This window comes from Sus scrofa, chromosome 14 (assembly GCF_054392235.1).
Source record: "Sus scrofa isolate SSC_HxYL_T2T_F1_AM1 chromosome 14, Sscrofa_HxYL_maternal_Yorkshire_Landrace_v2.0, whole genome shotgun sequence".
Taxonomy (NCBI): Eukaryota; Metazoa; Chordata; class Mammalia; order Artiodactyla; family Suidae; genus Sus; species Sus scrofa.
Window position 1 is genome coordinate 43,070,184 of NC_139396.1, and position 13,029 is coordinate 43,083,212.

At 39.7% G+C, this 13,029-nt stretch overlaps 1 protein-coding gene across 7 annotated transcripts in view; it reads left to right on the plus strand.

Annotated features, from left to right (window-relative positions):
- The window catches only part of SPOCK3 (SPARC (osteonectin), cwcv and kazal like domains proteoglycan 3), a 370,327-nt gene that overhangs the window by 121,876 nt on the left and 235,422 nt on the right, over window positions 1-13,029 (plus strand). For 5 of the 7 annotated variants that reach the window (XR_014826516.1, XM_084994723.1, XM_021074207.2 and 2 more), the window contains one exon: window positions 7,476-7,521. The exons of the other annotated variants lie outside the window; for them this stretch is intronic. Coding sequence is in view for 2 of the 5 variants with exons in the window: in XM_021074207.2 (XP_020929866.2) it covers window positions 7,476-7,521 (46 nt within the window). In the remaining 3 variants the exon portion in view is untranslated. The remainder of the gene's footprint in view (window positions 1-7,475; window positions 7,522-13,029) is intronic. 7 annotated transcript variants of the gene reach the window in all.

The window sequence follows — 13,029 nt, forward strand, 5'->3', positions numbered from 1 at the left end:
TTATTTTCTCTCAAGCTTCCCGGTTCTGACTGTGCTGTGTCCGATATTTATCACTTTGAGTCTCTAGAAAGTGATGAGGTTGATGCTGGATGCCTTCTGGGAGCTCCGGACAGGCTGAGACAGTGGCTTCTCCGTGTGGCTGAGGATGACTTTTTGTAAACTCACCTGGAAGCCGCTCGGCCACATTGTTGATCAGCGCGTCCCGGGAGCCAGGCTGTGCTCAGAGGGGAGGATCCCCTTCACTGGCCCTGAGGGAGCAGGACAGACAGATGGATGCAGGAGAGGAAGCCCTTGTCAGGCCATCTCTGGGAGCCTCTCCTCCTGCATCAGGGCTGAGAATTATCCCTCTGGGTCTGCACCCCATGAGCCCATGAAGACTTCTTCCCACGGGGCGGGTGGGTCCACTTCCTCGTTTTGAAGCCCTGAATCCATCCAGAGGGCATCTGGCTCTCACTTTCGATTCTGAGAAGTCACAGGCCACGGGTCACTAGGTTTTCTGCTTACTTAACATCTACTGGAAACACGATAAACATTTATTGGAAGATATGAAAAACAAAACCCTGAGGCTCTGGTGTATTACTCACATCAGATGGTGAATAAGGTCACACTTTATGTGCTGTGGCTTCATAGGTTGGGGACACGGAGACCCTGAAGGCATCCTTGTCTCTGTCTGTCCTGTAGGTTACAGACCTCCCCAAGCAATACCTCATATGTTACCTAAAAATTCCATTTTCAGGAGTTCCCGTCGTGGCTCAGTGGTTAACGAATCCAACTAGGAACCATGAGGTTGCGGGTTCGGTCCCTGCCCTTGTTCAGTGGGTTAAGGATCCGGCGTTGCCGTGAGCTGTGGTGTAGGTTGCAGACGCGGCTCGGATCCTGTTGCCGTGGCTCTGGCGTAGGCTGGCAGGTACAGCTCCGATTGGACCCCTAGCCTGGGAACCTCCATATGCCGCGGGAGCAGCTCAAGAAATAGCAAAAAGACAAAAAAAAAAAAAAATTCCATTTTCACATGATGTCAACGTAAGATGTTCGTTTTAACATTGTGATGGTAGGGGACGATTACTAGAATGTATTTCCGGCTGGAATAATAATAGGTACCAATTTGAAAGTGCTTATTGTGAACTATAAGCTATATAAATGCTTTGCATATTTAATAATCTTACACAGCTTAAGGGCATTATTATTAATCTCAATTTTCAGAAAAGAAAAGTTAAGGTCAGAGTTGAAATATCAGAGCCAGTCATTGATAGAGCCTTTAAATATAGGCTTCTTGTTAAAAACCTCACTCTTGGTCCTGATGTCCTATTATATGTTGCTCTTTTTTTCTATCTTCTTGTTTTTTTATTCTAGTTAATAATTGAAATTGTCAAGCTAGGGTTTGAAAGTTTGTACCAAAGTCAGAGATCAGTTTATGTTTAATTCTTCATAATTATTATTGGTGATGTTTTTTCAAACGTTTGTTTTTTCATCATAATTCATTCAGATATTTGAAATGTTATTATGTGAATGACCTGACAAAACACTATTGCTTTTGGATGTATCCATTTAAAAAAAAAAGTATAAAATAATCTTTTAAATAGTGTATCACTAATGGAATACAGTGTGTACATTCTTAGCATAATAAAATATAGTTGTAAGTGCCTCGGAGTAGATGTGACATTAGAGGGACCCTGTCAGTCCAAAACAAGACTGGCAGAGCTGTGGTGAGGAGCTTCCTCCCTGCTGACCTCGGTGTGATCCCGACATCACCACTAGGGTGGAGGGGGTTCATGGCAGAGATGCTGACAGTGATGATGGGTGTTAGCATGTATCGTGGGTACCAGCTATGGTGTTATTACTATGTATATATATATATATATATATATATAGTGATTACTTCATATAGTAATCACTATATATTACTATGTATAGTTATATAGTGATTACTATATATATATATTTACCTTTAGGACTAAGATTTCTGGGTGTTCTTGGTCACAAATAAGGTAGCTGTGCTAATCTTTAAATAAATGCTATCAGACAGTACCAGGAAATCTACTCAGTACTGTGTCATAACCTACATGGGAAAGAAGAGTGGATATATGTATACATATGACTGATTCACTTTGCTGTACACCTGAAACTAATACAACATTGTAAGTCCACTAAATTCCAATAAAATTTTAAAAAAATCAATTTTAGAAGTAAGTCAGTTTTAACAATCTTACACCCCACATAGTTTCTTTGAGGGGGTGGGGAGGCAAAGCTGATTGACTAAAATATATATGCCTTGAGAGTTGTCACATGACTAAAATATTATTTAAATGTTATAGACACTAATGAAGAGTATCTCTGTAATAGACTCATCTATTTAAAATATGTACATAGGAGGGAGTTCCCATCATGGCTCAGTGGAAACGAATCTGACTAGCATCCATGAGGACGCAGGTTCCATCCCTGGCTTTGCTCAGTGGGTTAATGATCCAGCGTTGCCCTGATCTGTGGTGCAGGTCGCAGGCACAGGTCAGATCCCACATTGCTGTGGCCCTGCTGTAGCCCTGCTATAGCTCTGATTTGACCCCTAGCCTGGGGACTGCTATATGCCACTGTAGTGGCCTTAAAAAGCAAAAATAAAATAAAACATGTATGTAGACATTTATGAGCATGTATGTATTTCAACATAGGTATATGAGTATATTAAGTATGTGTGGGGTGTATGTATGTGTATGTGTGCGGGTGTTTATCTGCAGTGTGTGTGTGGTATGTGGTTATGTGGTGTGTGCGTGGTTGTGTGTAATATGTGTATGTGTCTATGGTGTGTGTGTGGTTGTGTGTAATATGTGTGTTTGTGGTGTGTGTGTGGTAGGTGTGTGTCTGGTGTATGTGTGTGATATGTATGTGTGAGTAGTGTGTGTTGTATGTGTATATGTGGTGTGGTTTTTATATATGTATATATGTGTGTTTATATATGTGCATTGTGTGGGGTGTGTGTGGGTGGGTGATGTGTGTATGTGTATAGGGTGTGTGTTTGTCTATATGAGTTTGGTGGGTGTGTGGTGTTTGTGTATGTGTGTGAGTGTATTTGTGCATTGTGTGTGTGGTGTGTGTATGTCTATATGTGTCTGTCGGGTGTGTGTGTGTGTGGTGTGTGCATGTGGGGGTTTGTGTGTTCCAGGTGGGTCTTGCGTGATGTCCTAGATGCTGTGATGTCAGAGTTGGGGGGAGGGGAAGTACCATGGAAAGGCTGTCACCTGACCTGTCTTTGTGCAGTTTGTCCCTAAAATCCTACACCCCACCTAGAACGGGACTGTCACATCATGGGGATATGAGTTTGCTGTTTCAGAAATACCCACCATTGATAATCATCCTTTTATCACTCACTTTATTTTGGAATGTCTCCAAAATCACAATAGTCTGTGTCTTGTTTGGTAATAGTGTGATCCTTTTCCACATCTTCAGAACACTTGCTAGCCACCGGTTACTCTAAGCTGCTGGCTGCTGATGGGAGTGGAGGACAGGCTTGTGTCTGGTACTGTCAGCAGCACATCCATGATTGTTATTTGAAAGTGGCGGCCCTGCCTGCAGCGTTCAGACTCCCATCTCAGGAGGCTTCTTAAGATTTCCTGTCCATGCTGCCTTGGTGCCACAGGAGCAAGTGGGAGGCTCAGTAGAGGTGTCACAGCACCTGAGTGTGGCTCTCCTCTGTTCATCTCTAGCCCCGGGGATGGTGGCTCCTGAGCTTCTAGATGCTCCTATTCCTGGGTGATCATACATGAGGGTCCCCAAGGCTGCTGAGTGATCCCTGCCCTGGTTTTCAGTCCCTGTGATTCCTTGGGCTTCAGGAGGGTTGGTCATGTTAGACCCAGCACGAGCCACACAGTGCAGCCTGGGATGGAAAATGGTCCTCCTGCTGGCATCATCTGGACCAAGCCTGGCTCTGATCAGCTCTGACTGTGTGGGAAACTAGTTTCTCTATTCTGGGCAGCATGTTTACTCCTAAAGTTATAATCTGTGTGTATACGAAAGGACTTAGACACTTATATATGACGGACTTGTTATAAAATATAAACTATGAAAGTACAGAATGGGTAACTAAATGATGGTAGATCCACACAAATGGATGTTAGACAACTGTTAAATTTTTTTAATGGCTGCACCCACAGAATATGGAAGTTCCTGGGCCAGGATTGAATCCAAGCCTCAGCTGAGACCTGTGACATAGCTGTGGCAACATCAGATCCTTTTAACCCACTGTGCCAGGGTGGGGATCGAACCTGTGCCTTCAGTGACTGGAGCTGTTGCAGTTGGATTCTTAAGCCACTGCACCGCAGCAGGAACCCCAGCCATTAAATATTTTGACAAAACGTATTAACATGATTGTAAGATGCTCTCGATAAAATGATACACAAAAATGTGGTATACAATTGAAGTTTAGTATTATTTCAATATAATGAAATACTTGTGAAGAAAAATGTTACTGTTTGCATTTCTTTGCTGTAAGGATAATTTGATTCATTTGTCTTTCTGGATTTCCCTAAGACGCTACATCACTGGCCAAGTATGGTTTCCCCCAGGAGGCATTTGGCAATATTAGGTGATGTTCTGTCTGTCACCCCTTGGGGGAGGGCACTGCAGGTATTGATTGCATGGCTGGAGGCCAGCAATGCTGTCATAAATGCCGAAAGTGAGAGACTGTGGTCTATATTATATATGTATCTTTTTTTAAATCAGGAAAAATAGGGCATTAAAACCTCAAGGGGTGTTTCCTAGTGGTGCAGTGGGTTAAGGATCCTGTGTTCTCACCACTGTGGCTTGGGGTTACTGCTCTGGTGTGGGTTCAGTCCCCGGCCCAGAAACTTCCACAGGCTGTGGGTGCCAAAAAACAACAACAAAAACCAAAGCCAAAACACACACACACAGAAAAGGCTGAAATAATAGGATACAGAACTCAGATTTTTTTTAATGCAGACTATGGTTTTTTTTTTTTTTTTGAAAATTGTCAAATATTATGTCTTTAAATATAAGTAATTGAAAGAGTGCGCTATTAATATTTAACTCTGGTTGCCGCTCTGCTTCCTGGTGTAAGCTCTGCAACGTGAGCTCTGCGGGATGGGACACTTGGCCTTAGTGCCAGTCATCTCTGAACCTGACTTTCTCCAAATGCAGGCATTTCTGGAGGTTGTTTTCTAAATCCCCCGTTGGCTTCTTTTGGATCTAAATTGAAGCCTGAGAACAGCCAATCTTCACTAAAGCTTTTTGAGACAAAAGAAATTGCGCCTGAATGAACACTTACAGGAAAACACTTTTATTTTTCATCCTGGCAAAATGCCTAAGATTTAATGAGGTGAAACCATTTTCAGAAAAATAAAAGTCTAGTGATGTGAGAACACAAGGAAAAATATCTAAAAATAGCTAATAGGCACTGACTTGACTTTTCTGACTGTATCAGATGGCCAGCTGTTCGTGATGCCCTTGACAAAACCAAAAAGCGGGTCATGTTTTCCATTATGATTATAGATTTTTTTAATAGCTCTGGTCCCAGAGTAACCCAGGATGATCATGTTTTTCTGAAGGACGTTAATTAAAAGTGAACGGTTGGCTTTTGCCATCATATTATTTTCTGTACATGCCCACTTTATTCCTGCTCTTCTGTCCAGTTGTTGAGCACTGTAAACACTGTGTGTCATGTCAGAGGTCTTGATTTCACGTTGTCAAGTGTGGCTCCAGGGCTCTGCCTGCCTTCCCACAGCCCGGTGATGTGTATATAGATGCAGTCATTTTTACAGCAAAAACTTACCGGCATCGTTTTGGCTGGTGCCCTGGTAGCTGTCCCACTCCGGAAAGCCTGGGGTGATAGCAGAGGTACTTGCCTCCTGGCATTAGCTGCAGCCACAAATGTCGGCTTTAAAGAAGTCCTCTGCATGTGACACTTGACATTGGGAGGGCTGCAGTTTGCATGTCACTTTTAGAAATGTCATGAGGGGGCATTCCCCTTGTGGCTCGCGGAAACAAATCTGACTAGCATCCATAAGGACGCAGGTTTGATCCCTGGCCTTGCTCTGTGGGTTAAGGATCTGACGTTGCTGTGGCTGTGGTGTAGGCCGGCAGCTACAGCTCCAAACTGACCCCTAGCTTGGGAACGTCCATATGCCACAGGTGCAACCCTTTTAAAAAAAAGGCAAAAAATAAAAAGAGCCTAAACAATCAATATTTGTCTAATCACCCAGTGGTGTTATCTATCCTGAACCTGATTCTGGGTAACTTAATGCAGAACCTGTCAGAATGTTTTGCCTTGACATACCCTTGGTTATGCTCTTGTTAAACCTGATCTCAATGTAAATATAAAACCACAGAGGTGTCTCCTGTGCTTTTTCTTTTCATCTTTTGTTTGAGGTTGAGAGGTGGGGGATGCAAAAGGTGGTGATAGTGATTCATCACAATAAGGAAAAAATTCTGTAACAGTTTGACAACTTTGAATAAATATATTAGAGAAATGTATTTATTTCCATCCTTAAAATGTGCTACCTTCTCCTCTGGGTACACTGACGGGGATTAGCGAAGAGGGTAGGAAGCAGGTTGAAACAATCCCAGCTCTGCCTTGTGAGCTCCCTGCGTTCTGCAGGCTTCATCGGATTGGGTTTAGATTTGGAGCTGGATCTGTTTCATCCTGGAGCTTCCTGTCCTACACATCCCCTGCTTACCTCAGTGGAAGTCGCTTCTTAATTTGCACAATGAAATCTGTTCTGTTCGATGAAAGATATGTGAGGCCCCTGTACAAGGCTTTTAGGTAAAAACTGATGAAAACTTGGTCAGTCACCATGGCTCTGCTCTTATACTCCTTTGCCCCACTTTGGTGTTATACAGTCATATTTACTAAATATACAGTGAATTATGTAACGATTCTCTCCCATGTCCAAGATTTAAACTTTAGGTGAGATCTAATTAGGTGCGCATTTTTCTTAAACTTCCCAGTGCATGTTGATGAATTCCTTAGTTGCTCTATTACCTGTGACTGCTGGGCCGTGTTACATGGGCCGGTTCAGACTCACCTGGAGTTTTGCCTGCCACGCTAACCAGTCCGTTTGCTGTTATACTGGTGCAAAGTGAAGTTGTGTACTTGGAAACCGGTGTGTTAGCTTCGGGTAATTATCTGCATGTTAAACTTGCTGCACATTGAAAGTATCGTGTTAAAATATTTAGGTGATGTGGCAACCAAAACAGTCCTTATGGTAGAGATTGACTTGCCATGAAAATGAGCACATTTATTGAAAGACGTTTCTGTAGCACGTGAACAGTGTGTTCTCATTTGATAACTTGTTTTTCTCTTGTTCCTTTTCTTGTTTTTTTTTTTTTTTTTTTATAATTTACTGCTTGCCATTGCAGGAAGTGGAGGTTTGTACTCAGCTTCTGTATTTCATATTCGATTTTTGATTTTATATGAATCTTTACATTCTAATTACTAACACACACTCAATTCACATTATTTTTCTCCTTAGGATGATTATTTCCGCACTTGGAGTCCAGGAAGAGCCTTCGATCAGGGTAAGAATGTAATGATGTAAAAACAATGTTTTTAACATGTTAATAAATTTATTCAAGTTACGATATAAACCCTTGATGACAGCTAAACTGTTTACCTTTCTCATGAGAATTTGAGTTTCAAACAGTAATTGAAGGAATTAATTGAATTCCAAGTAAGCAAAGAGAAAATATGATATATGAAACCTCTTTGGCCTCCAAAATTATACAGTATAGGTGGCTACTTTTTAGCTATCTCTAAAACTAGTCTTTCCTCAGTGCATAGTTTGGTATTAAATTGGTGACAGATCTTCAGAAAAAAGTAAAGCATTCATGAATATAATAATAAAAATACTATGTCTATACCTTTAATTCTGAATCAGTTTATGGATCATTTAGAAATTGGTATGCTGAGGATTACCTTAAATTACTCTTTAATTTTATGGCTAAAATAATTTTTTATATGTTTACAATTACTGTACTTTAAACATGATGTTTACTTGTCTGTTTAGATCTTAAAATACTAAATAGGAGAGCTTAGATGAATGGAAGAATTCATGCAGTCATTACTCTCATTTCAGAATATTAGAGTTAGAAATAAGTTATTTAAGTATCGTGATTATGTCAGGACATCTCTCATTTTTAGAATCGTGTCTGAGATGACTGATTTGGGCTTTGGAACTTTATTGTCCATCTTACTAGTTGATACAAGTCATTTCATACTGTTCTCAAATATATTTAAGTACCTTCACTAAAAAGAAGATTTATTTTTTGCAACATTTCAAAACAAATGGCTTTGCTGTCTTGTTTTCAGTAAATAGAAGTTTTCATTTAAACTGGAGCCACTTGGTAATTAGATTCAGCTGGGGTCTTAATAAGAGCTAAGAGGAAGAATCCTGTGTGAAAACCTGCACCCACAGTTTGTAATTCTCCTTGGCCCCCTTGAGCCGGAAGGCAGGACAGAAGTGGTTTCATTCTGAATATGCTGTAAAGGATGTTGAAATGATCGCAACGAATTTAGAATATTCCATACACTTAGTTGATGAAGCAGCATCAGAGTTTGAGAGGATTGACTCCAATTTTGAAAGAAGTTCTGCTGTGGGTAAAAGGCTGTCAGACAGCATCAATGCCAGAAAAGCTCGTGAAAGGAAGAATCAGTTAATGCAGTAAACTTCACTGTTGTCTTTTTTTTTTTTTAATTTCTACCCCAACCTTCAGCTACTACCACCCTGGTCAGTCAGCAGCCACCAACATCAAGGCCAGACCCTCCATCAACAAAAGGATATGAGCCTCTGAAGGCTCAGAGGATGGTTATAATGTTTTAGCAAAAAAAAAATTTTTTTTTAATTAGGGGATGTACATTGCCTTTTAGACATAATGCTATATAGCACAAGTAATAGGCTTCAGTATAGTATAAACATAACTTTTATCTATTTAAAAATACTGTGTATAAAATATATTTTATATTTTTATTTTGTAATTTTATATTTTATTAAAAAATTCATGTGAATCACTTTATTTCAGGGTTGGCTTAATTGTGGTGTCTGGAACCAGACTCACAGTATCTCCGAGGTCTGCCTGTAGTGAAGCTAAGACTGAGATGTATTTACAAGCTTTCTTGGGAAATGAGATGGTGCATTTGTTAACCTTGAAAAATTGGAGTCATCTATGAAATGGATGCTAACACTTAAATTTGCCATACTTGGTATATCCAATTACAGATAAGATGCTCTGGTTTTCTCATTTGTGTGTGTGACTGTGTTTTGACCTGTAATTGTTCAGGAGCCTTCCAAGCCCTGACATGCTGGTAAGCCTGCTTTACTTTAATCATCAAAGAAGTCTTCACTAAATAACTTGTCAAAAATACCATCTTTATCAAGTAGAGTAGCAGTGCAGGCATGATAATAGCTAACATTTGTAAGGTATCCTCTGTTCATCTCTGGTCTAAGAATTCCGTATACTAGTTCGTTTAACCTTCCCAGTCACCCTGCCACGTGGGTGGGGCAGGTGAGGCCCTGTGGAGGAGAGCTCCTGTCCAAGGTCAGAGCCTACACAGTGGCTGAGCCAGGACTTGGGACCAGGCACCGTGACCCCTACACCCCATTTCCTAACCACCATGAGGTACCATCAATCTATGGCAGCACTAAGATGAAATAATGGCATACGAACAGGATTTTGAAGGTCGTGCTTTAAAAATAAGAATTTATTTGACTGAACTTGAGAAATAGAGCTTTAAGCTTTGTTTCTGTATTTAAAACAATTTTTTTCCTTTTTTGATTATAGTTGTGACAATGTTCTGTCAATTACTGCTATACAGCAATGTGACCCAGTTACATACACACACACACACACACACACACACACACACACACACACATTTTTGTCTTAAGGTCTTCCACCATGTTCCATCACAAGTGAGGGGGTATAATTCCCTGTACTATGCAGCAGGACCTCATTGCTTATCCACTCCAAATGCAGTAGTTTGCATCTACTAACCCCAAACTCCCAGTCCATCCTCCTCTCTCCCCTCCCCCTTAGCAACCACAAGTCTTTTCTCTATGTCCATGAGTTTGTTTCTGTTCTGTAGATATGCTCATTTGTACCATATATTAGATCCCAGATATAAGTGACATCAGATGGTGTTTGTCTTTCTCACTCTGACTTAGTTCACTTGGTATGAGAATCTCTGGTTGTATCCATGTTGCTACAAATGACATTATTTTGTTCTTTTCTATGGCTGAGTAGTATTTCATTGTGTATATGTACCACATCTCCTTAATCCATTTATCTGTCAATAGACATTCAGGTTGTTTCCAAGTCTTGTCTATAGTGAATAGTGCTGCAGTGAACATAGGAGTGCATGTATCTTTTTGAATGAATGTTTAATGTAATCCCTATCAAATTACCCATAACATTTTTTCAGAGAACTAGAACAAACAATCCAAAATTTTATATAGAACCAGAAAAGATTCAGAATTTCCAAAGCAATCCTGAGGAACAAAAACCAAGCAGGACAGGGCAACCACAAGCCAAAACCAAATATTGCATTTGCAAAAAATGAAAAAAAAAAATACACTCAAGCAGATAATAACAGGAGACCATCCAACCAAAAAAAAAAAAAAAAAAAAGAAGAATGGAGAACCATAGAATCAACTGGAACACGAGGATCAAATGGCAATAAATAATCATCTATCAATTATCACCTTAAATGTCAATGGACTGAATGCCCCAATCAAAAGACACAGAATGGCTGAGTGGATAAAACGGCAAAAACCTTCAATATGCTGCCTACAAGAAACTCACCTTAGGACAAAAGATACATATAGATTGAAAGTGAAAGGCTGGGGAAAAGTATTTCATGCCAATAGACATGACAGAAAAGCAGGAGTTGCAACGCTCATATCAGACAAAATAGACTTTAAAACAAAAGACATAAAGAAAGACAAAGAAGGACACTATTTAATGATTAAGGGATCCATCCAAGGAGAGGATGTTACTATCATCAACATATATGCCCCAAACATAGGAGCACCCAGATACATACAACAAATATTAACAGACATAAAGGGAGATATTGATGAGAATACAATCATAGTAGGAGACCTAAATACCCCCCTCACATCAATGGACAGATCCTCTAGACAGAAAACCAATAAAGCAACAGAGATCCTAAAGGAAACAATAGAAAAGTTAGACTTAATTGATATCTTCAGGACACTACATCCAAAAAAATCAGAATACACATTCTTCTCAAATGCTCATGGAACATTCTCAAGAATCGACCACATATTGGGACATAAAGCGAATCTCAATAAATTTAGGAGCATAGAAATTATCTCAAGTATCTTCTCTGACCACAATGCCATGAAATTAGAAATCAACCATGGGAAAAGCAAAGAGAACCTACTCCATGGAGACTAAACAACATGCTACTAAAAAACCAATGGGTCAATGAGGAAATCAAGAAGGAAATTAAAAACTATCTTGAAACAAATGATAATGAAGACACAACCTCTCAAAATCTATGGGATGCTGCGAAAGCAGTGCTCAGAGGGAAATTTATAGCAATCCAGGCCTTTCTCAAAAAAGAAGAAAGATCCCAAATTGACAACTTAACCCTCCACCTAAATGAATTAGAAAAAGAAGAACAAAGAAGTCCTAAAGTCAGCAGAAGGAAGGAAATTGTAAAGATCAAAGAAGAAATCAATAAAATAGAGACTCAAAAAACAATAGAGAAAATTAATAAAACCAAGAGCTGGTTCTTTGAAAAGGTGAACAAAATTGATAAACCCCTGGCCAGACTCACTAAAAAGAGGAGAGAAAGAACCCAAATCACCAAAATTATAAATGAAAAAGGAGAAATCACAACGGATACAGCAGAAATACAAAAAACCATAAGAGAATACTATGAACAACTATATGGCAATAAGTTTGACAATCTGGAAGAAATGGACAATTTTCTAGAATCTTACAGCCTGCCAAAACTGAATCAAGCAGAAACAGACCAACTGAACAGACCAATCACTAGAAATGAAATTGAAGAGGTCATAAAATCACTCCCTACAAATAAAAGTCCAGGACCAGATGGCTTCACAGGTGAATTCTATCAAACATATAAAGAGGAATTGGTGCCCATCCTCCTTAAACTCTTTCAAAAGGTTGAAGAAGAAGGAATACTCCCAAAGACATTCTATGAGGCCACCATCACCCTCATTCCAAAACCAGGCAGAGATACCACCAAAAAAGAAAACCATCACCCAATATCATTGATGAATATAGATGCAAAAATTCTCAACAAAATCTTAGCCAACCGAATCCAACAACATATCAAAAAAATTATACACCATGACCAGGTTGGGTTCATCCCAGGTTCACAAGGATGGTTCAACATACGCAAATCAATCAACATCATACACCACATTAACAAAAAAAAAGTCAAAAATCATATGATCATCTCAATAGATGCAGAAAAAGCATTTGACAAAGTTCAACATCCATTCATGATCAAGACCCTCGCCAAAGTGGGTGTAGAGGGAACATTCCTGAATATAATCAAAGCCATTTATGATAAACCCACAGCAAATATAATCCTCAATGGGGAAAAACTGAAAGCTTTCTCACTCAAATCTGGAACAAGACAGGGATGCCCACTCTCACCACTGCTCTTCAACATCGTTTTGGAAGTCTTAGCCACAGCAATTAGACAAACAAAAGAAATCAAAGGCATCCATATAGGAAGAGAAGAGATCAAACTGTCACTGTATGCAGATGACATGATTCTATACCTAGAAAACCCTAAGGACTCAACCCCAAAACTCCTTGAACTGATTAATAAATTCAGCAAAGTGGCAGGATATAAGATTAACATTCAGAAGTCAGTTGCATTTCTGTATACCAGCAATGAAGCATTAGAAAAGGAATACAAAAATACGATACCTTTTAAAATTGTACCTCACAAAATCAAATACCTCGGAATACACCTAACCAAAGAGGTAAAGGACCTATATGCCGAGAACTATAAAACCTTAATCA